The 22,726-nt window shown below is 41.2% G+C and overlaps 1 protein-coding gene across 1 annotated transcript; it reads left to right on the plus strand.

Moving 5' to 3' along the window:
* The first annotated feature begins 4 nt into the window (after positions 1-4).
* On the plus strand, positions 5-20,877 carry ephx4 (epoxide hydrolase 4). The gene is made up of 7 exons (XM_079459776.1): positions 5-488; positions 1,959-2,044; positions 3,912-4,069; positions 5,208-5,336; positions 9,307-9,410; positions 10,361-10,509; positions 19,436-20,877. Exons 1-7 carry the CDS (start codon positions 246-248, stop codon positions 19,677-19,679), a joined length of 1,113 nt encoding a protein of 370 aa, XP_079315902.1. The 5' UTR covers positions 5-245; the 3' UTR covers positions 19,680-20,877.
* Positions 20,878-22,726: the final 1,849 nt, after the last annotated feature.

Below are 22,726 nucleotides of genomic sequence, written 5' to 3' on the forward strand. Positions count from 1 at the left end.
CCTTGGGCACCGGGCTCCCTGTAGTCTTGTTGACTGTAGAGTCTTCTCGTTTTGTCGCGCGTTTGCCTCGTAGGTGTGTTGTAATGGTTCAGTCCGAGGAGCGCACACCACGCGTGACTCCGTTCTTCCACACAATCTAGGATCCTCCCTGGGCACAATATTGCGATGCCCATCATTGGTGAAGCACAAAGCGAGGAGTAAATAGACGTCGTGATCAACAAGCGTATTTCCGCAGTAATGCAAAGATGGCGAGACTGCTTCACAACTTGCTGTTGTTGACAGTCGGACTTACGATGAAAATCAGACTTGTGGGATACTGGTCTCTCGTATACGGTTACTGCGCGCTATGCACGGGCGTAGCGCTGCTCAAACTTGGATGGAATATCATACTACGACCGTCAACAACCTTTCAGTGGACGATTCGTGAAACACCCCCAGCGTGCCTGAATGACACGTCCTTGGGAACCCACTGTTATGTTAGGATCAAGGTAAGACGCGTGTTTATATTGATCCAGGATTGATGGAAATCAATGAAAGCAGTCAGCATTAAAAGCATAATCTGACAGCAAAGTAACTCACGTTGTCAGGAATCCACAATAACAGTTTGACTATGAAAGATTTCGCTGTCCATCCTAATGGTGCTGAAAACGGTTTCTTAAACACATCGCAACTATCCCACGTTAGCTTTTCTATGCACTTTGCTCAAAGCGTTAAAACTACGTGTACTGATTTACGTTTTTCCTGAACATATATCCATTTATGTCTGAAAACAATTGATTCAAATTTATTCTTCAGAGTGTCTGAGCAGTAAAACAATTCAAACAAAACGACAGTTTATATTTCTAAATCGGGAGTTTGCGCACCTGTGGTGTCGTTTGATAAACATGGTAAACGACCGAATGTAAAACCCATTCATGTAAACTACAAAACGCCGAACGCGTGACAAGACAACAACATGACCAGACCTTCACTAGTTCATGCTTAAGCGCATGGCTTACTCGGGTGTGTTTAGGTTGTGGTTACAACAGCTATAATGTTTGCAAACATTTCAAATGCATATAGGCCTAACCTTTCGTTTTTTAATTCTGTTTCTGTATTCTTTAAATGTGACCTGTTAAACATTTAAATTTGATGCCTATGTTATTACTCAAGAAGTTAAAGGGGTAGTTCACTCAAAAATCGTTTACATGATTGTAATTTCACAACCAAAACCTTTTTCATGAAATATAGATTGTTTAATATTTGTAAAAATGTTGTTAAAAATATTGACCATGAGTTTACTTTGTTACTGGTTCTGATAATCATGAAAATAGACATGGTCGTACGTTAGCTATTGTTATCTAATTTGTTTGCACTCTAACAGTCTTAAAATTCACATATATAGATCAAGTTAGTCAAACATTTGTGTTTATAAAATGTACATTTGCATTTAGCAGACAAGCGACTTATTGCATTATCCTATACATTCTACATGGGGATCCTATACATTTATACATAGGTAATTATGTGCAATCCCCTGGAATCAAACCCACAACCTTGCGTTGTTAACGCAATGCTCTTACCACTGAGCTACAGGAAAGCTAAAATCCTATGCACTACCGTGGTTGTCTATTCATATAGCCTGTAGGCCAGGATTGATTGCATAATCTAAACCTCTTCTGTGGCCATCACTCATTTCTGATACGAAACTTCAAAATGTGCATAAAACCAGGGTGAAAACCTGGCTACATTATAAAACCGAGGCGTTCATCCTTTAATGGGCCGCTTTAAAAATGGGGGCATAAATTAACAGTATACCCACTTAACCAGGCACCACTACACCACTGGCAGAGAGCAATGTGTGAATAGATTTTACATCAGGATGGAAAGGCCCGAGTCATTAAAGGGACTGGGTTGTTTTCTTATATATTCTTATTTACTTTGAAGAATAACTGTCTGTGCTCTCTGTATGGATTTAGGAGTCTGGACTCAGATTCCACTATGTTGCTGCTGGGGAACGCGGAAAGCCACTTATGCTGTTTCTGCATGGATTCCCTGAATTTTGGTGAGACACGCACGCGCACGCACGCACGCATGCACACATAAAGGGAAACACTTCTCTACTGGGATATCGCCCAGCACATTATGCAAATGGAGTCAAAGAAAAAAGTATGGTACAGCAAGTGGGCTTTTCTGTATTGCTTCTTCATTCTGTTCATATATTAGCACACACTGTCATGATTTTCCAGATAAACACAACCTTTTAATCTCTTTGCAAATGGGAGACAGATTTAACATCTAACTATTAATATCCTCTTATATTCTACATCTTGTATTATTGTTCTGAAATATATCATTTAGCAAGATGTAAATAACACTGGTCCTAAAGCACTTCCCATTTCATTTTTTAAACGCTACATAAATGGTGGAACAAAATAAACATTTAGAACTGAATTGAAACATCTTTAAATCTTAAAGTCTTAAAATCTATATTTTCTTACTGAGAGCACGTGCATTTAATCTGACTTAAAATACAAATATTGTTATAAAATGCTATATGTACTGTCATTTTATTCTGTCTGTCTGGGGACTATTGAAAATGACACTTTAGTGAGCTGCCAGAACTAAGATCAGTACAAGCCTCACTTGGCAGTACAATTCACTTGGCATGGCTCCTTTCTGCATCAATAGCCAATCTACTGCTCCAGAATCAGCGATAAAAGCTTAAACGAGACCTGGAGCTTTCCTCTGACTCTGCTCCACTTTTGTTTGGTGCATTCAAAAAGGGTACATCAATGATTCCCCTTACTGCTGAGCCAAAGGGATGTGTGGGTTTGTGTGTGCTAATTTAAAGCTCATCTATATTCTAATACATTGGGGTTGGAGAGCCTGGACTATACCTGACTCATCATAGTCAGACTTCTGCATTTTCTCTCTCTCCCTCTCTTGCTTCCCTATCTCAAGTACAGCCTGAAAGTGCGAATTTATTATGGATTTAACCCTCATCTTGTATTCGGGCCATTTTGACACGAAAATAATCTTATTTTACCCAAATATACAAGTGAATGTTTTTGCATAGGACTGAAATTTCAGTCAAAAAAATATGATTTTTGTTGCTTTTTTGTGTTTTTTCCCCATCGTGTTACACTTGTGGTGTAACAAGTAACACTTGTGTGGTATTCACAAATATTTCTTTTTTTTATATCAAAAACTGAGGTGCCTAAATTCACAATGAATCGGTTTGAAAAAGAAATGCAAAACTAGTCCTTAATGTAAGAAACAAGTTCCAATTTTCCAACCATTTTTGGTCATAATATTACACAATCAGTGAATAATAAGCTATCTTTTGTAGGGGGGTCATTTTGACCCAGTAACACCACATGTGTTATAGGGTTTATACCACAGCACAAGGGTTAAGAAAATCTTAAAAGTTTCAAGGGGGTTCTATTAATGAAGTTATTTTCACTCAAGTGCAACTTATTTTCACTCAAGTGCAACTTTGCCATTCAAACTGTTGGTTCAAAGTGGATTTTAATGGAAATTCGTGAATAAATAAATAAGATCTTTGAAAATGTAGCTGCATGTTTTATTTAAGATTTTAAGACCCTTTGGATAAATATGTCTGCATTATAGCAAGGTAAGACAATGGTGCTAAAATTCGGTGTTTGTTATTACGCCGTGCCGAGCCAGGCTCACATAGAAACATAACCATAACCATAATCGGTTCAGACCTTGCTTAGAACGATTGGGCACGATGGTGGAAAAAAGAAAAAAAGCATGGCGACCCAGATGGCAGGGAAAACCCAAATATAACCCTCAAAAGTATGCATTTTAAAACTTTTGCTATCTAAATGTACAAAGCTTGCAAAAGTATTCATGTGTAACCCTTATAAATCTTAAGAAGATGAGTCAAATATCTCTTGTTTTTCTAGGTTTTCTTGGCGTCACCAGCTGAGGGAATTTAAGAGTGAATTTCGTGTTGTTGCCGTGGATATGCGAGGCTACGGGGAGTCTGACCTGCCCTCCTCCACTGAGAGCTACCGACTGGACTACCTTGTGACTGACATCAAGGACTTTGTGGAGTATCTGGGTGAGAGCAGACTGCTTTCCTTATCTCAGCCCCGTTTCACATTCCAGCCTGTCTAGAGGTTTTGATAAGGCTGTGACAGTAGTGAATGCTAATGTCTTCCAAAACGGTGACCCATTCACATGTTCTTGGCGTTTTAGATAATGTCAGTTAGGCTGCTTAAAATGAGCTTTAATGGTCTGTGTCTGGATTTCACATACACAATCTCTAGTTGGACTGCACAATATAATCTCATAAACCTTATATCATGTAATCAATTCATCAGTTGGTTTGCACACAAAAGCATGTGTGAGTCTGTGTGTAAGCGTGGTGGTGAATTGTGGCAGGCTGTCAATGACATGTATTATTAGGATTCATGATGATGTCTTGCTTCAGGGTCTCAGCTCTTTGACATTGAAGTCATTCCGTTGAACATAATGAAAACTTCCACCCTGACTGACAGCAATGATGTCATTCATTCTTACTTAGTCCTTGATATGATACTAAATGATCCAGAACTTTATATTGCTGCAGGACGAGATCCCTGCCTAAACATGCCATTAAAACAAAAGGTGGACCAATCTGTGAATAATTTACCATTGAGAGTCTATAATGTTGTTTTTTAGTACAACCAAAAAGGTTTATGCACCATGTTATTTGTATTCAATTCATGAAGATTACACTGAGTTGGAGTTAAAGTTGGAGTTTTGGTTTAGAAAATTAAGTGATTTGAAAGTATCGCTTCAAGGTAAAGTGTTTTTCTTTAAGAACTAGGGGTGTAACAATACACTCAGCTAATAAAAGAAAATGATACACAATAGAGGGTACACAATTAAGATGATACCACAATATTCTGAACAAAATGTAAAAAAATACTGAAATTCTAACAACAGATTTATTTTCAAAACATTTGTTGATGCTGATAATTAGCTTGGAGCTTAACCAATAAAAGTAAACAGAGGTCATATTGTAAAGCAATAGCTATAGCCCTAAGATAAATATTATAAATGCTTTATACTGTGATATACGATACACTATATCATTACCTCCCTAATATAAACACATATCTTACTCATATGTTTCATCATCATACTCAAGCACTCTTCTGTTGCATGCACTCACAGACAAATATACAGCAAACATGTCAACTTGCTCTTCTCAGGATACAACAGATGTTTTCTTGTGGGGCATGACTGGGGTGGCATCATCGCATGGCTCTGTGCGATTCATTATCCTGAAATGGTGGCAAAACTCATAGTGCTGAACAGCCCTCATCCCTGTGTGTTTACTGGTAAGTTCCCTGTACTCTGACAACTAGATTTCCTGTTCAAACATGTCGGCCCCAGAGGCTCTGCTTTCGTTTAGAGCTAATTAGTATGATCTGCATCCTTCACAATAAAATATTGGAGATAGACTGAGGGAATCATAGAGCATCCACATGGCTCCTGTGCTCCAGCTTAGTGTAGGAAGTAATAACAGGCAGGCATCTGGCAGGGACACGAGAGGGATGTGCCCCTCTCAAAACATCACTCATTACCTTTCTTAGAATGAAATGTACATGACTACACCTTTTGCTTTTCTTTAAAAAATTTAAGCCTTAATCACACATATTATGAATACCATTTTAGTTATTTGATTTGGTTCATTGATTTGGTGTGTCTGTGAATTCCCTGTGGCCATCTATCCGGGGTAAACCCTGTCTGATGGCCAAGATGCTGGAATACTCTACAGCCCCCATGACCCTACAGAGGTTTAGAAGAATAAACTTCGTAGATAATTAAATCGGAAGGGAGTTAGCATTTCCTTTTCTATCGCCCCAAAGTCTATGGGTATTTTTAATAGGATTTTTGGTAAATCGCCGAAAATAAGGTCTGTGGTCAATAAAACCTCTAAATATTTTCATGTTTTAATCTTTGACATAAGACATATCAGGTTCAACTCGCCTGTGATTTTTCAAAGTTTTATTATGTCTTTATTGTGATGTTGATATTGAGCGACACAGTAGTGTAGTCTGTTTATAGCCCCATGTTAAGTTTTTACTTCTGCCGATTGTAGGCTTGAAAATTAACAAAACGTTGTGTTAATCTGTAAATATCATTTTGATATAAAAAATGTTTAAATATCATAAACCTTTGTTAATCACAGATACTATTTTATGGCGATACACCAAGAGTTTATGGGAATAATTTATAAGCTTTCGGTCAAGGGACCAAGTGCGGCGCTAACTTCTGGGTTGGCTTGAAACAATCAGTCTTCAGTCTTGGACATCTCAAGTTTGCGAAACAGCTGCGACAGTTAAAAAAGGCTTCGACATGTTAGAGTCCTTGTCTTCAGCCGAAAACGAAAGCTCCACCATCCAGGACAAGCTGGCTTATTCGAGCAATTTCCAGCACTCCAGGCCCGGCAACGGCACAACGACCGAGCCTCCAGCTCAGCCACGCGGCCGATCAACTCACCGCTCTACTCCACATGCTTCGAAGCGCAGATGCCAGAAATCACCTAGCTCTGCCAAGCGTCAGCTCCTTACCCAGTGTCATCTTAACAGATTTTTTACAAAGCTCATCGCTCTGAAAAGATTGGCCAGTTAACCAGTGTGAGTGATTGGTCGATTACTGCAAGTGTGTGATGGAAATATAACGCCTCTTGTCATATTTGGAATATCTGCTTCCAAAGCAATTGTACTGACAGGAACCTTACTTGCGTATACATTTGGGCGGTCTTATTCAAGTCAAAACACGAAATTACGTACATTTGTGGGACTGTGGTTACACGAGGTGTTTCAGGTAGGTCTGGGTGAGCATTCGCTATAAGATAGAATGCATCTTTTGTTCCACAATTTTTCGTGTCTAATGCATGCATCGGCAACTTAAAACACACCAAAGATACAGAAAAACCCGCTGGATGTACATATCACGCATATTAATTGGCTAACATTACTTACCACATGAGCAAATTATTGTACACAAAATGTTGATTTTATCTTTTTTTATTATTTATTATTTGATAAAAATACAAAAATATGTGAGTAAAGTGTTTTCTAACGGCTTTTAAGGGTAACTCCGACTAAAATGAAAATTCTGACATTAATTAATTACTCACCCTCAAATAGTTTAACATCTTTATGACCTCCATTTTTCCCCCAAAATAATTTCGCACATGAAGGTAGTTATGGAAGCTTTCTGGCCCCTTCGATTGCAACACAACCAAACACACGAGCCACATGACAGTGCATTCAGTGTCAGCATGTCACATTATATTAATTTATACTGAACTGTATTAATTTATACCCAGTATAGAGACTGACTGGGGTTTGATCGCGAGAACCTATCATCTCCGACAGGAATTTTAAAACGCCAATGGGCTTGGCAAATGGCACACGCATGCCAGTCCCAGCCCTGTGCATACATGTATAAAAGGGAGGTGGCGGTAGCCATTCTCTCATCTTTTGGGCTGAGGAACCTGAGAGACATGTCCCGGTTACTGCAGCGGGTCGGTCAAGCATTGTGGCATGAAGACACAACGTCTCGTTCCCTCCATCAGGGAAGTCGTAACCGAGAGGTTCCCCTTCAGTTGGTCTCTCAGCGTTGTGGCGCTGAGCCGTATCACAACCTCAAGCAGAGCGACACTGACTAGACTAGCGAGTTACAAGTCAGGTTGGGCCAGAAGGGCGCCCCTGGGGTGAAGGTGTACTTTATGCCTGTCCTGAGGCCAGCAATGCGCTAAGGCATCTCCGGTCAGGGAGTACCAATGTGGGAAATGGGTGGAGTCCCGGGAGGCAAACTGGTCCACCTGTGCCTGGCCGAAACACCCCCATATGAGCCGGACTGCTCAGAGATGGAGTCGCCATTCTTCGCCGGGCATCCCCTGATGAGAGAGCTCATTGGCTGTCTGGTTCAGGGTGCCCGGGATGCAAGTGGCTCGCAGGGACTTGATCACCTGCTGACTCCAGAGGAGGAGGTGTCGGGCTAGTCGCGACATCTGCCGTGAGCGTCATCGTAATGTTCCTGGTGTCGGTGTGCCACGCCCTTCGAGGAACACGCCTCTGAAGCCAGTGTTGAAGCGGTCCAGTACCAGAGGGGCCACCACGGGGCAGGCTGCGCTCGGGACCTCGCCGACCGATAGATGGACGGGCCAGCTTCTTCACCACAGAGAACCTCCACGGTGTCACCACATAGCCCCGGGTGCGAGATTGTCCGCAAGTCAAAATTGGGGGAGTGACATCCATGGGAATCCCCAATCACACTCGCCGAAGCGGTAGTTGAACTCGCTCGGGAAGCAGATGGGGTTGCGTTATGGAGAACGTAGCCAACAATAACCGTAATACCTTAATCAGGGAGCCCTCCCACTGCATGCTGGAACCCCAACATGAAATACAGGTGTCGTGCCTATCAGACTCAGGGATGAGTCTATCATACCCAAGAACACAGCTGCGAGACCTGCCCGAAGACAGCACAGACTGTGAGAGGAAATTTGCTCTTTAAGAAAAATCTGCGGCTCACAGATGGAGAAAGATGTCGTAGATCCAGCAGTCCGTAAGAGAATCTCGAAGAGAGAGGCGCTTGACATGTACGTCTAGCAGGTTTGCAGGTTCCGAAGAACAAAAAGTGTATGGCCGCCGCCACCTCCCTTTAATACCTGTATGCACGACTTGCATCTCCTGGATGATAGGTTCTCAAGATCAACCCCAAGTCTGTCTCTCAACACAACGTCGAGAGACCGACTGAAGGGGATCCTTGATATCTTTAATATTGACTGAGTAAGGCAATGTCAAAAATGGAAATCATAGTGAAATTAATGCTTGAAATCAAATTTGATCCACAGAAAAAAACAGTACGCAGAAAAACTGAAAGTCATTTGAGTGCTCTAAAAATTTTCAGAGGCTGTGTATATTAAATATATATAAATTTGAATGTGTATTTCCATCGCAGGTTTGGGCTTAAATTTATTATAAAGTGGAATTAAAATGGTCAAGAAAGTCTTAAATTTAAGTTCCTTATATCTGTAAACACCCAACCATGAACTAAGATTAATAAATGCTGTAGAAGTACTGTTGAGTGGTAGTTCAGATTAACAAGTGCATGAATTAAGACAAGCTTATCAATGGCATTAATTTTATATGCAAAATCATAAAAATGATAAACGCTATCAGAGATTTACATTAAATGTCTACAATGTGTGTCCATGCTCGGCTGGGTTTTGTTGGGGGGATTGATTGGTGTACATGCAATGCTTATTTATTATCTTCTCTCCTCTCTGTTTAGATTATGCTCTTCGCCACCCTAGTCAGATGCTCAAGTCAAGTTACTACTTTTTCTTCCAGTTGCCACATTTTCCAGAACTTATGCTCTCCATCAATGATTTTAAGGTTAGCTTGACTAAATATGCAAATTTCTGGCGTTATGTAATGAATTTATGTAATGCGCTCACAGAAATTGCTTGTGGAAGATTACACAGATGGACTTAAACCACTTTTATAAATATCAGTAATGGTATGAGAAATTCAGTATTACAGAGATTAAATCTTTAATGGAACGGCACATTTTTATATGGTTTTAGGTTAAGAGTGCCACTGATGTAGTGCATGGTAACCTCACACCTCACACTTAGTGGTTCTCTGGAATGTTGAATTTTAAATGGTCCATCAGCATTAAGAGGTCACATTTTTTGCAAATAAAAAAATTTTAAACTCATTATCAAGCAAGAAAAATTATGACCTCAATATGGCCCTGTTTTTATTAATTTGTAGAGACGTTATATCCTGGAGAATGTCCAGCCATCCTGTCATTGTTACTAAATATATCTCTTATCCTTTAAATTACTCTAAACAAATTTATGTTGGATGATTCTACATGAATTACTTGTTCTTCTCTCTAGAATGTGCACTTGTTTGTGTACAAATTAAATATACAGCCAAAATGATTAGCCAAGTTCATCCATCTGTCTTTCTAAAACTCACAGTTCAGTTGCTTAGAGTCAGGAATCGGCTCTAATCTGATAACAGCCAGCACCAGCTTGCGTTTGAGTTTGTGTAATTGTTTTATGCACATAATGCATCTTAATGGGCAACCCAGCCTCGGACTGTAAAAATACACTTCAGGGGTAGACTTTAATACATTTTTAAAAATGGGCAAAAAAGTGCAAAATGTTAGAATTTATTGATCAGGATTGATCAGCTCACCTTGTAAAATGACACATTCATTTTGTATATCATCTGTGAAAGTATTTGTTTTTTCATTTTCTGTATGACCAGATTGTTTATGTGGCTTTATTCTGGTGACATTTCATTATTTTTTTTAAATTTATGTAAATTTGCAGGCACTGAAGAGTCTATTCACTAGTCGCAGCACAGGTCTCAGTTGTAAGGGACGCTGGCTTACCACCGAAGACCTTGAAGCCTACCTGTATGCCCTCTCCCAGCCGGGAGCCCTCACTGGGGCCCTCAACTACTTCAGAAATGTCTTTAGGTACTTTAACATTCTGCCATATCTCTATAGTGTGCCTGTTGTGTCTGTCAGATGGAAACAAGAGAATGTTGCCCCCTAGTGTCCAAACTATAATTCTTTAGATTTATTTACTAAATGTTAAACTGATACTTTACCCCAAAATTAAAATTTTGTTCTTAATTAAGAATCTTTGTTCTGATGAACAGAGAGAAGGATATTTGGAAGAATGCTTATAATCAGACAGATGTTGCCCCCCATTGACTCCCATAGTAGGAAAGATTACTTTATACTTTTCGAGTGTTCTGTTGAACACAAAATAAGACATTTTTAAGAATGTAGGACAGCAAACAGTTCTGGGGCACTTTTGAGTACCATTGCATTTTTCCTGCTATGGTAGTCAATGGGGGACATAATGTTTGTTAATCAGCATTTTTTATAAAATATTTCTCTGTGTTCATCAGAACAAAGACATTTATACAGATTTGGAACAACTCGAATGTGAGTACATTATGACAGAATTAAATTTTTTGGGTGAACTATCCGTTTAAATAACTTTGCTGATCTGCTTTGTCTTACTAACTGACAGATATAACAAAACATAAACAAATGAAAGATCGACATCAGCTTGACCAAGGTTGAAGAATAGGAGCTATTTCATAACGTGCACGTGTCCTCATCAAGATGGAGAAAGATATTGATTTCGTGCTCTCTGAACTGTGCACAAACCAAGCTCTAACTTGCTTTATATGCAGTAACAACATATCCGCTTATACTTTGTGTTTACTATAAGAGAGTTCTAAAAAAATCATGACGGGCAGTTGACTGTATTCTAGCCCATTTGTTGCCCAAACATTATGGTAATATTTATGTATATATTCTGTTTTGATTTACTTGAAAAGTGCATGTCATTGGAGCATGTGAAACGTGTGTGCATGACTGAGTGCTCCTTCTGCTCCCAAAGCACATTTTGATTGTGTCTTTGGACGGAGCTGCGCTGTTTGTGCGTTTCAGAGGGTGTGTGTGGGAACGAGCTGCCACAACAGTTGCTACAGAAATTATAAATACACAACTCTATTTCACAGAACTTAAGAACCCTGTCCTAACATACTCACCAAACAAAAACAGTACATTTACATGTAGTCATTAAGCAGATGCTTTTATCCAAAGCGACTTAAGCTCAGTTTATACTCTTGCATATAGCCTGCTTAGAGCTGCGTACCCTACACCATAGCCTGCTTAGAGCCGTGTACCCTATACCTAGGGTGGCCATTTCCATAACACCAAAAAGGAGGACACTTTGCGGCATTTAGTGAGGCAAGAATAACTGCATCTGGTGTACTCGCAGATACAATACAATTTTGTCTATCATATCTATGGTATCATGATACAGTGATTCTGAAATAGCCTACTCTATTCATTGCCAGACAATTTGATCAACAACATATCTTGATGTAGACCTTTGTGTAATAGAAGAGGCAAAAAAGTGTTTGTTCACAGTATTTGTACATTTACATTTATTCATTTGGCAGATGCTTTTATCCAAAACGACTTACAAGTAGTTTTTTTACAGTGACACATTACTGCAGAACAATCAGGGGTAAGGTGTCTTGCTCAAGGGCACTTCAGTCATGACCTGCTGGCACTGAGATTTGAACCAGCAACCTTCTGATCACAAGCGCAACGCTGTAACCCCCAGGCCACAACTGACCCGTATTCTTGACTGCATGATCATCGACGTCATCCTGAGGTGATGTTGCCTCTCGAAATTAAGACCTAAAGGAAGATGTACCAGCAGCTCGTCGGTTACCTTTATGTTTTTCAGTGCTGGCATGTCGGTCAATGGCGGCTTTCCCTTTACAACTAACGTCCACTTCACAGCGACATAGTGTGCAAAATCGATGGATAGCATCTCTAATGCTATTTGATATGAATTCGTGCTCTTTTGTCCATTCCAGATTAAATGATGTCGGACGTTTCGGCATGTTAACGTTATGATGTGACGTAGCCAGTACGTGGACTCCACTTCCACGTCGTGGAGGCTTGTTTATGTTTTTAACCAATGATATATCAGATATTTATTTGACACCTCTTTCAGCCAATCATTTGTTTGACCGGAGATCTTATGGCGTCAGACGCTGCTGCTGCGTCCCAATAAAGGTTTTAGAGCGTGTTTTTTAAGGCCGATTCAGCGCAACTCCGAAAAGGAGGACAAATGAGTGTTCGGCTTGAGGCTGCGCCGGACGCCGGACAGGGGGCTTAAAATCCGGCCTGTCCGGCCAAAAGCCGGACGTATGGCCACCCTACCTACACCGTAGCCTGGCGCACACCTCTCCAAAAATGTAACAACGTGTCAACTCACACGGAGCCTACGTGGACCGCAAAAGCTGTGATTGTTTGAACGACTCCCTCAGGTAAAAAAACTCATGTGTACTCAAACGAATAAAATAATCTAAATTAATTATTTGTAATTCTATATTTGACAACTCAAGCTGCTACAAAACTGACTGTTTACTTGTCGCTGCTAATGCTTCTTAAACGAGCTGCTTCTTCTTCGGCTCTGATCTTGGTTACACAAGCAACACGTGAGTGGACACTGACGCCTGGTGGTCACTGCCAGTCAACGCGGACAACGACACAGAAGTATAAATGAACTGACCCATAACTATAAATCGGGCTTTACAGAGAGTTCAGGGAGCAATAAAGCGATATGTCATAGAGGAGCATTAATACAATAGGTGCCAAAACCAAGTTGTTATATCTTTGGTGCCTATATAACATAATAATATTGTAGCGTCTGGTCGGACCAAAGGCAAACACATGGGATCGTAAAATGTAAATGGCCGAGCTATCACCTATCTGGACTGACCAGGGGACATTCCGACACTCTCCCTGAGCTTCAAGGGCATTCTCGGGGGGGGGGGGTCCCGAATACGTCCTAAGGTGACAAAAGCCATGTGGCACCAGGAACAGAGAGAGATTCAAAGTCTACCAAAGAATGTCTCTTTCTCCCCTCGTGCCACCTTAGAAAGGCTTAAAGTGTAAATAATTGTTTCTACCGTTTATGTTTGTTCCCATGATATGCTAGCCTAACCATAATATCCAAGGCATAGGTGTTACACCGTAACTAGGCTCATAATTGTGTTCTTGTACAAATTATGGGTCAATGTTCTAATAACCCTATCATGTTTCATACATAAAGGTTCCCCTTTTCCTTCTTTAGATGATGGTGTATAGCACAGTAATGTATTGTATACCATACTCGTTTTATTTTCATCTAAGAATATTACCGCGCCAAAACTTCCAGGTGACCATAAATGCAAATGAGCTGTTGAGCCGGACAAAGGAACATTTCCCGCTCAAAAATCAGCTCACTACATTGGATCGCCCACTCGGGAGGGGCGTGACGCCCTCAGGGTTAAAACATCTGTGCACGGAAGAAAATGCGCTCGTTGCTGTTCCTTCAATATCTCGAGACCTGTCTCCTCCCTGGAGACAGCCCTTTTTCAGCAGTTTGCTTCGGCTAAGTTCGTACTTCCTTCGGCAGCCAATCCGGTTCTCAGGGAGAACCCAACGGACTCACCGCTCGCTTTAAACGCATCAGGACTTCCATCAGCGCAGACCAGAACATGTCCCAGCACATCTAAAAGCCAATGCAAGTATCTGGTCTATTTATAAATAGCTGCGCATAAGTTTTACCCTTTCAATAAGGAGATTGTCCTTGATGGTTTATGCAGATGTGAATTGCTGATGTAATACTGCCACTCCTACTTTGTCTATTACTTTCATTCTTTACTGCTTTTACGTTCCATGTGTGTTTGTCTAATTGTTCATCATTGTTTAGTTAGTTGGTTTATTTCCCCTTTGTCTCGTAGTCAATAAAATCCCAAAAGTACACCTGAATTGAATCTGTTATTTGCTCATATAACTCCAAGTCAATGAAATAAGATCTTAAACGTTATTTAAGCTGTATATTGTATTACTATTTTAGTAATACAAACTGTACGAACATAGGAAATATTATTTCATCCTGATCAGAAATTTAATGTTTCTTAAACGTTTGTAAAGCAGTAATCCTCTATTGAGAAGTGAGTTGGAAGTCTACAACTTTAGTTTGCAGGACAAACGAAGTCGTCAGATAACTTAAAGCAATTCTATAAAGGTTACTTGTACTTATTAAACAATTCCCCTATCGGGAAATTGATATTTGTTGTTAACGACAAGCAAATTATATTCATAAACTAATGAATATTCAATCCATTTGAGTTAATTATTCCCCAAAACTCATAGTCGCTACAATATGCAGAGACGGGGCTAAAGGGGGCTAAAGCTCCCTCTAGTGCACAGGCATATCAAGTGCATATATCACATATTCCTCCCCACATAGTAACATTGTTACACACACTTAATGAGAACATCCACATGTAACATTTTTACACACACTTAATGGGAACATGAACATTCAGTATGCAATATATATATATATATATATAGCATGCTTGACACAATTAACTCCTGTCTAATACAGTGCTTATAGTAATGCCAAAAATATAGAACATCTGTGATTAAACACTACAATCATTCAGTGAACTGTCTTTTTATTTTATTTTAAACTAAGTGGCATGACTGTCAAAATGTATACAAAAGAATCAACTAAACTCAACTTATACCACAACGTTAAACCTTAAGAGCTAAAGCGTATTGGGGGCTTAATGATTCGTTCCGGGTATCTCTTAGAGTCTTTGTGTGGAGTGGTTAACACCTCCCCTGTTTCACTTTGAAATGAATCCACCGGTTGTGCTGACCCAGTCCGCATTGGATCGAGACTAGGCGGTGATGTTTCTTCTGACATGGAATATTCACAAGGATCTGTCAGATTCCCCCCAGGACCCTCAATGACCTCTGGTCCACTCTCATCTCCGCTGTTACATTCAGTTAGACGTGCCAACATCTGATCAACGTGACGTCTCCAGTGAACTGAAAGTCCCACATTGACAGTGTATGATACAGGGCCTGTCTTTACTGAAACAACACCAGGCATCCACTTCTTTCCCCACCGATAATCACGAACCAAGACTTTGTCACCCACAGAAAATGTTCTGTCTTTAGCACGCCCTTGACATTGCTGGCACAGTTTGATTTGTGCTTTTTCCACCACAGAGGCAACCTCCGGTGCAGAAACAACATGGCAGGTGATTCCTTTGTCGTGGCGTGTGGGGTGTTTCGATACGCCAGTAGAAAGGTGTCCAGCCATTGTTGAATCGAAGTTGGCCCCTTAGAACAACGTAGTGCCCGCTTAAATGTCTGAACCAAACGTTCAGCAAAGCCGTTCGTAGCTGGATGAAAAGGTGCAGAACATGTGTGTGTCACTCCATTAGTCTTGAGAAATGTCTGGAACTCCTCCGAGGTGAACTGAGGCCCGTTATCACTAACCAGCACTTCTGGGAGTCCATAACGACTAAATAATCCCCTCAGCACCTGAATGCTTTTGGTCGATGTTGTTGACTCCATCACACACACCTCTGGCCACTTGGAGTGAGCATCCACCACTACCAAGTACATTTGTCCTTCAAATGGACCTGCACAATCCACATGTATCCATTGCCACAGTGATTCTGGCCACTTCCAAGGGTGTAATGGTGCAGGACCAGGAGCTTTTTGCGTCTGCAGGCATGAGTGACAGGTTTTTGACAATTGTTCAATTTGAGCATCAATACCAGGCCACCAGACATAGCTACGAGCAACTGCCTTCATCCTTACGACACCCGGATGTCCCATGTGCAGCTCTGCCAGTACCCTGGATCTCAGCTTAGGCGGGATGACCACTCTCCAGCCCCACACGAGGCAGCCCTGTTGCATAGTCAACTCCTCTTTCCTGTTCATGTACAGGGTGAGCACATTCTTTGCATCCGTGACTTGTAAAAACCGTCCCGTTGCCACCATCTCCATTACTTGTGACAAAGTAGAGTCGGCCTTGTTTCTTTACAAACATCTGAACACAGCACTGGCAGAGAATCCAGATGCTTGACTTGAAGCAACTCCACTGTGTCCCGCTTCACTTGAGGTGCGGCTGGCAGAGGTAAACGTGATAACCCATCCACATTACAGTGGTGTGTACCGACTCTGTACTGGATATCGTAATCATAAGCTGCCAACAGCAAAGCCCAGCGCTGCATGCGAGCCGCAGCCATGGACGGAATAGCTTTTGTTGGACTGAAAATTGTTGTCAGTGGACGGTGGTCTGTAAGCAATGTAAACTTCCGCCCGTAAATATATTGGTAGAATTTTCAGACTCCAAAGACAATTCCAAGTGCCTCCCTTTCAATTTGAGCATAGTTTTTCTCTGCTTTGCTCAATGTTCTCGAGGCAAACGCTATTGGTTTCTCCAGCCCGTCTGGTAGGATGTGTGAGATGACGGCGCCCACACCGTATGGCGATGCATCACAGGCCAGTCTGATTGGTAACTGTGGATTATAATGTGTCAATACTCTCTGTGACAGCAGCGATTTTTTTACCTTGTCGAACGCATCCTTACACTCCAGAGACCACAGCCACCGCTTTCCTTTACACAGAAGAGCATTGAGAGGTGCTACTACTGATGCAAGATTAGGGATGAATCGACTGTAATAGTTTATAAGTCCCAGAAACGATCGAAGTTGACTAACGTCCTTCGGTGCAGGCGCATCCCTGATTGCCCTGACTTTTTCTGGTGACTTATGACGACCCTGAGCATCTATGATGTGCCCCAAATACTCGAGCGAATCTTTAAAGAATTCACATTCCTGACGTTGGACAAACAGTCCAAACTCATCTAGACGGCTGAGGACTGCGTCTACATTTTTGAGATGCTGCTCGTCATCTGACCCAGTCACTAATATATCGTCTAGATAGCAATGAACATTGGGAAGGCCTTGTAAGATCTGATCCATTGCCCTTTGAAAAATTGCAGGAGCAGACGCAATGCCAAATGGTAAGCGATTGTAACAGAATAGCCCTTTTGACGTGGTGATAGTGAGACATTTGCGTGAGCTGTCTGCCAAAGGCACCAGTTAGGTGAAGCGTTGGCCCCCTGCCAATGATGAGAATAAGTCCTCTATTCGTGGAATCGGGTAACGCTCAACACAAAGGGCTGGGTTCACTGTTACCTCAAAATCTCCACAAATCCTCACATCCCCATTCCTTTTATCAACTGGTACGATAGGGGTAGCCCATTTGCTGCATGTCACAGGGGAGATGACCCCCAGCTCTAATAGGCGATTTATTTCTAACCTCCACTTTCGGTTTCAGTGCATAGGGTACATTACGTGCTCGACAAAATCGTGGCTGGAACTATGGTTTAAGCGACACTTTAGCCTCAATACCTTTTAGCAAGCCCAGTCCTTCTCTGAAAACATTTTTGTGCTTTGCTAACATGGTGTCCATTGATCCTTTACCCACACTCTAAATTTCATGCCAGTTCAGCTTAATTTTCCTGAGCCACTCTCTCCCGAATAGTGGTGGGGCATCTCCTTCCACGACATAGAGTGTTAATTTTGCATTCTGCTTGTTCATTGTCACGTTGACTACGATGACCCCTACTGGAGACACAGCCTCACCTGTGTATGTTTTCAGAATCACATCTGTCATTTCCACTGGTTTATGGGCTAGTCGTTCAGTTTAAAGTTCTAGTGAGATCAAAGAAACTGCTGCTCCAGTGTCCAATTCCATTTCCAAGATTTCACCCTCTACATTTGGCTTTAGACAGATGTGTGACAATTCCTCCTTTCGAGACATCATATGCAGTGCCAGTTCTGTATCAGTAGTGTCGTCACTCGACGAGTCTTTCACATTCATCTGATGAACTCTCTTTTTCTGTTGGGTACTTTTCATCCTCACTGACTTTTTATATGCGGCAGGGTGTTTTGCTTTAATTCTACAAACTTTGGAAATGTGGCCTTTTTTACCACAGTTGTGACACTGTTGTTCTTTGAAATAACAATCTTTCTCATTGTGGTTCGTTCTTCCACAACGGTAGCACGTGCTGCCTTCGTGCTCTAGCAGGGACATCGCATTCACTTTCAAAGAGCCACTTAACTGTTGAGGTTCTCTCGTGGCCGTTTCCATAGACACCGCAATCTCCGCCGCCTTTTGAAATGTGAGCGCTGCTTCCGTCAGCAGTCTTTTCGGTATAGACTCCGTTTTCAGCCCGCACACAAAGCGATCTCATAATGCATCTTGCAAATGTGTCCCAAATTCGCAGTGCTCACTCATCTTTTTCAAAACTGCGATATACTGTGCTACTGTTTCTATCTCCTGTTGATTGCGGTTATGAAATCTTTCTGCAATCACGATCGGTTTCGGCAAGAAATGGTCTTTCAACACGCGCACAATCTCTTCAAATGACTTCTCACCCGGTTTATCCGGGGCAATTAAACTACGCAGCAGTCCGTATGTAGATGCACCCAATACACTTAGTAACACCGCAACTTGTTTCCCATCTGCAATGTCATTGGCAGCAACAAATTGTTCAAACCTTTCTATGTAGGTAGTCCACTGTTCGGCTGACTCATCAAAGGCATCCATATGACCGATAAACACCGCCATTTCGTCGGTTGTTGTTCTACGAGTCCACTACATTCATCAGAACTGTAGCATTCGGTAGCCAGTTCTCCCCGTCGCACTAGACTTGGGTTCAGTCAGGATTATCCTCATCGCCAATATGTTATATCTTTGGTGCCTATATAACATAATAATACGCAGAGACGATTGCCGTGTAAACTCAGTATTCTTTTACGTTCAACACCACCTACTAGAGGGGGGGCTAAAGCTCCCTCTAGTGCACAGGCATATCAAGTGCAAATATCACACAAGTTATTGTTTTTTTACTAAGTTAAGTAAGGAAAACTATGTAAAATGCTCTTATATTATACTTTTTTTCAATATTATTTCCATTTTTATCTGTAACCTACAGCGTTCTTCCGTTGAGCTGGAGTGAAGTGAAATCTCCTGTCTTGCTGTTATGGGGAGAGAGAGATGCTTTTCTGGAGCAAGACATGGCTGAGGCCTGCCGTCTGTACATTAGAAACCATTTCCGCCTCAACATTATCTCTGGAGCCAGCCACTGGCTGCAGCAAGACCAGCCTGACATTGTCAATACACTCATATGGACTTTCATTAAGGAGGGAGAGGGCCGGAAAAACTACAGGAACTTATAACAGGATTCTTTCCCCTCTGGCCTTGCCCCCTTGAAGTGCGGACCAGGGATATGCCTTTGAACCATCCAGTGTAATGGTTATTACACTCATTCTTTTAAATTGAATAAAAGATTTGCAAGATTTAGATATAGAAACAAACTAGACTCCAGTGAAGCAGAAATAGAACAAAAGCACATTTTAATTGGAAGTGGTTACTTAGACAACAGTGTGTTTGATCTATTTATCTCAAGTTTGCACATAGCACTCGCCTTAAAGATTATTGGTGACAGTATTTAAAAGTGTGTTGCAAAATATCTGTATGTTTTATTGTGTGTGGTGCCTTTTGAAATACCATTTTTCAAGGTAACAAATGTGCCATGTCTTTTTGAAACTGAGCTATGGGGTTGTCACTCATCGGATTTTCACTTCTCTACTCTATACACACTGTTATGGTCCTAAAATTGCATACACCTTTATCAGGTGTTGTCTTAGTGAATTTATTTAAAAAAATATATTTTTGACTATTCTTGGCTTCAACATTTGAGAATGTTATTATTTGAATCCTTCTGTATGATAAAACAAAGTGATGTTTTAATATTGTACAATATTTGTATTTATTCCTAAACGCTGCATCTAACAACTTACACCAGCTCTGCACCATTTTGATTTTATAAGCAAATAAATAATAGAAGAAACCGAGTCTCTTGAATGTACAATTTTTAAATAAACTACAATTAATTATTGATAAGAAAGTCAAGGATCTGTGTATATTCTACTTATTCCGTTTGGGTTTTTGACACTTTTGTTTCTACTCCCCGACTAAAGTGCACTGATTGATTGCACTGTCTTGACTCAAAACAGCTTGCTCCGACCTATCTAGCAACAGCTGCCCAATGCTTGTGTTGTCCACGGCAAAAGCAAAATGCAGACTTGAGGGGATGTAGCTCAGTAGTAGAGCGCATGCTTCACACGTATGAGATCCTGGCTTCTATCTCAAGCATCTCCATGTGGTTAAGCAGCTACATTGCAGAATTTTCCCTGGGGCCCGGTTTCACAAGTTAAGGCTTACGCCAAGTGAGCAACTAAGAGTCTCATTATTCACACGTTGTCATGAACTGCTCCGAGACAGGCAGGTCAGATCCAAATGCAGCTTTATTAGAGGGTAATCCAAAGGCGTAATCCAGATAACAGGCAAGGGTCATACACAGACAGGCAATCCAAACAAAGAAACAAAACAAAACAAAGAAAACAACAAACAAACAAACAAAACAGGCAGGGACCAGAGGCAAAAGGGTAATCAGGGAACAAGGCAAGAAATCCAATAAACCAAAGACCAGGAACTAGGGAAACGCTCATAAATGCAGTGTAGACAAAACAAGACTTCGCAGTGAGTGAATAAGTGCACATGGTATATATAGAGTGAATGTGAATGATATGCGGGTGTGTGTGAAATCAGTGCTGATGAGTCCGGGTAGTGAGTTATGGGAAATGTAGTTTGTGAGTGAATGATAAGTTTGATGTGGAGTGCCCTCTGGTGGTTTTCAAGGGCACTCCAGCTGGTGACCGTTACACACGTACTTTGTTTCAACAATTTATTCTGAGTGCTAGGGCCACACGCAAATGCCGCCCCTGAAATCAATAAACCTAAACCAGCAAAGAAGGCAATATAGCAATGTTCTGACACACCTCTGAATCTGACCGTGTTATACACGCAGCATAGAGCAAAGAAGAGAAAATAATAATGATTAAAGAAAATCAGCTGACCGGTCGCGCTGTTTTCAAGTCAAATAAATATTTTGAAATATGTTATATTTAGCATTTTATATGATGCTATTGGCTATCCTTACCTTTACCTTTACCCTTACCTTTATTCTTTATTCATATAAAAACACCCCAAATCGCATGAAAACAACACACAAAACACATATTCTTCAATCGTGCATTTATTAGCTTCTTGTTTTACATTTACATTTAGTCATTTGGCAGACGCTTTTATCCAAAGCGACTTACAGATGAGGAAACACTGGAAGCAATTATAACAACATAGGCAACAAAATACATAAGTGCATCAAACTAGTCCATTAAAGCCAGCACAGTATACAAAAGCTAAGAATAGTGGGGTTTGTTATTTATTTTTATTTTATTTTTAAGAAGGAAAGGGAAAAGAATTAGGATAAATCAATCAGAGACGTGTTGACGGAAGAGATGAGTTTTTAAGGCGTTTTTTAAAAATGGCAGCTGCAGGTGATGACCCTTCATCCAAAGCGAGATGTCACTCAGGCATTCCGCGGTGCGAGCACAGACTGTCGGATCGTCTGGTTGAAATGACAAGTAGAGTTGTGTCGTCGGCATAGCAGTGATAAGAGAAGCCATGCTTCTGAATGACCGAGCCGAGGGATATCATGTAAATGGAGAAGAGTAGCGGTCCAAGCACTGAGCCCTGTGGCACCCCCGTGTTGAACTGTTGGGACGCGGAGACTTCATCTCTCCAGGATACTCTGAATCACCTACCCGAGAGGTAGGACTCAAACCATTACAAAGCCATTCCAGAGACACCCATAGCACTGAGAGAAGCCAGGAGGATGTGATGATTCACAGAGTCAAAAGCAGCAGACAGATCCAGTAGGATGAGCACAGATGACATGGATGATGCTTTTTCCAGTCTCAGGGCTTCGATGACTGATAGCAGTGCAGTCTCTGTGGAATGACCGGTCTTGAAACCAGACTGATTGCTGTCCAGGAGGTTGTTTCGCATGAGAAAGGAGGAGAGCTGGTTGAACACAACTCGCTCCAGGGCTTTGGCAATGAAGGCAAGAAGGGAAACAGGCCTGTAGTTTTCTAGCAGTGTAGGGTCGAGGGTGGGTTTCTTCAGAAGCGGTGTGATGCGGGCCTCTTTGAACGCTGTGGGAAATGTCCCAGTGGTCAGCGAAGAGTTGATGATTTATTTCAACTTATCGCAACTTCTAAACCTACAACTTGCTTACTAGACCCCATACCAACTAAATTATTAAAAGAGTTAATACCTGTTGCAATTGAGCCCATTTATAACATTATCAACTCGTCCATTA

This window comes from Barbatula barbatula, assembly GCF_947034865.1.
Source record: "Barbatula barbatula genome assembly, chromosome: 7".
Lineage (NCBI taxonomy): Eukaryota > Metazoa > Chordata > Actinopteri > Cypriniformes > Nemacheilidae > Barbatula > Barbatula barbatula.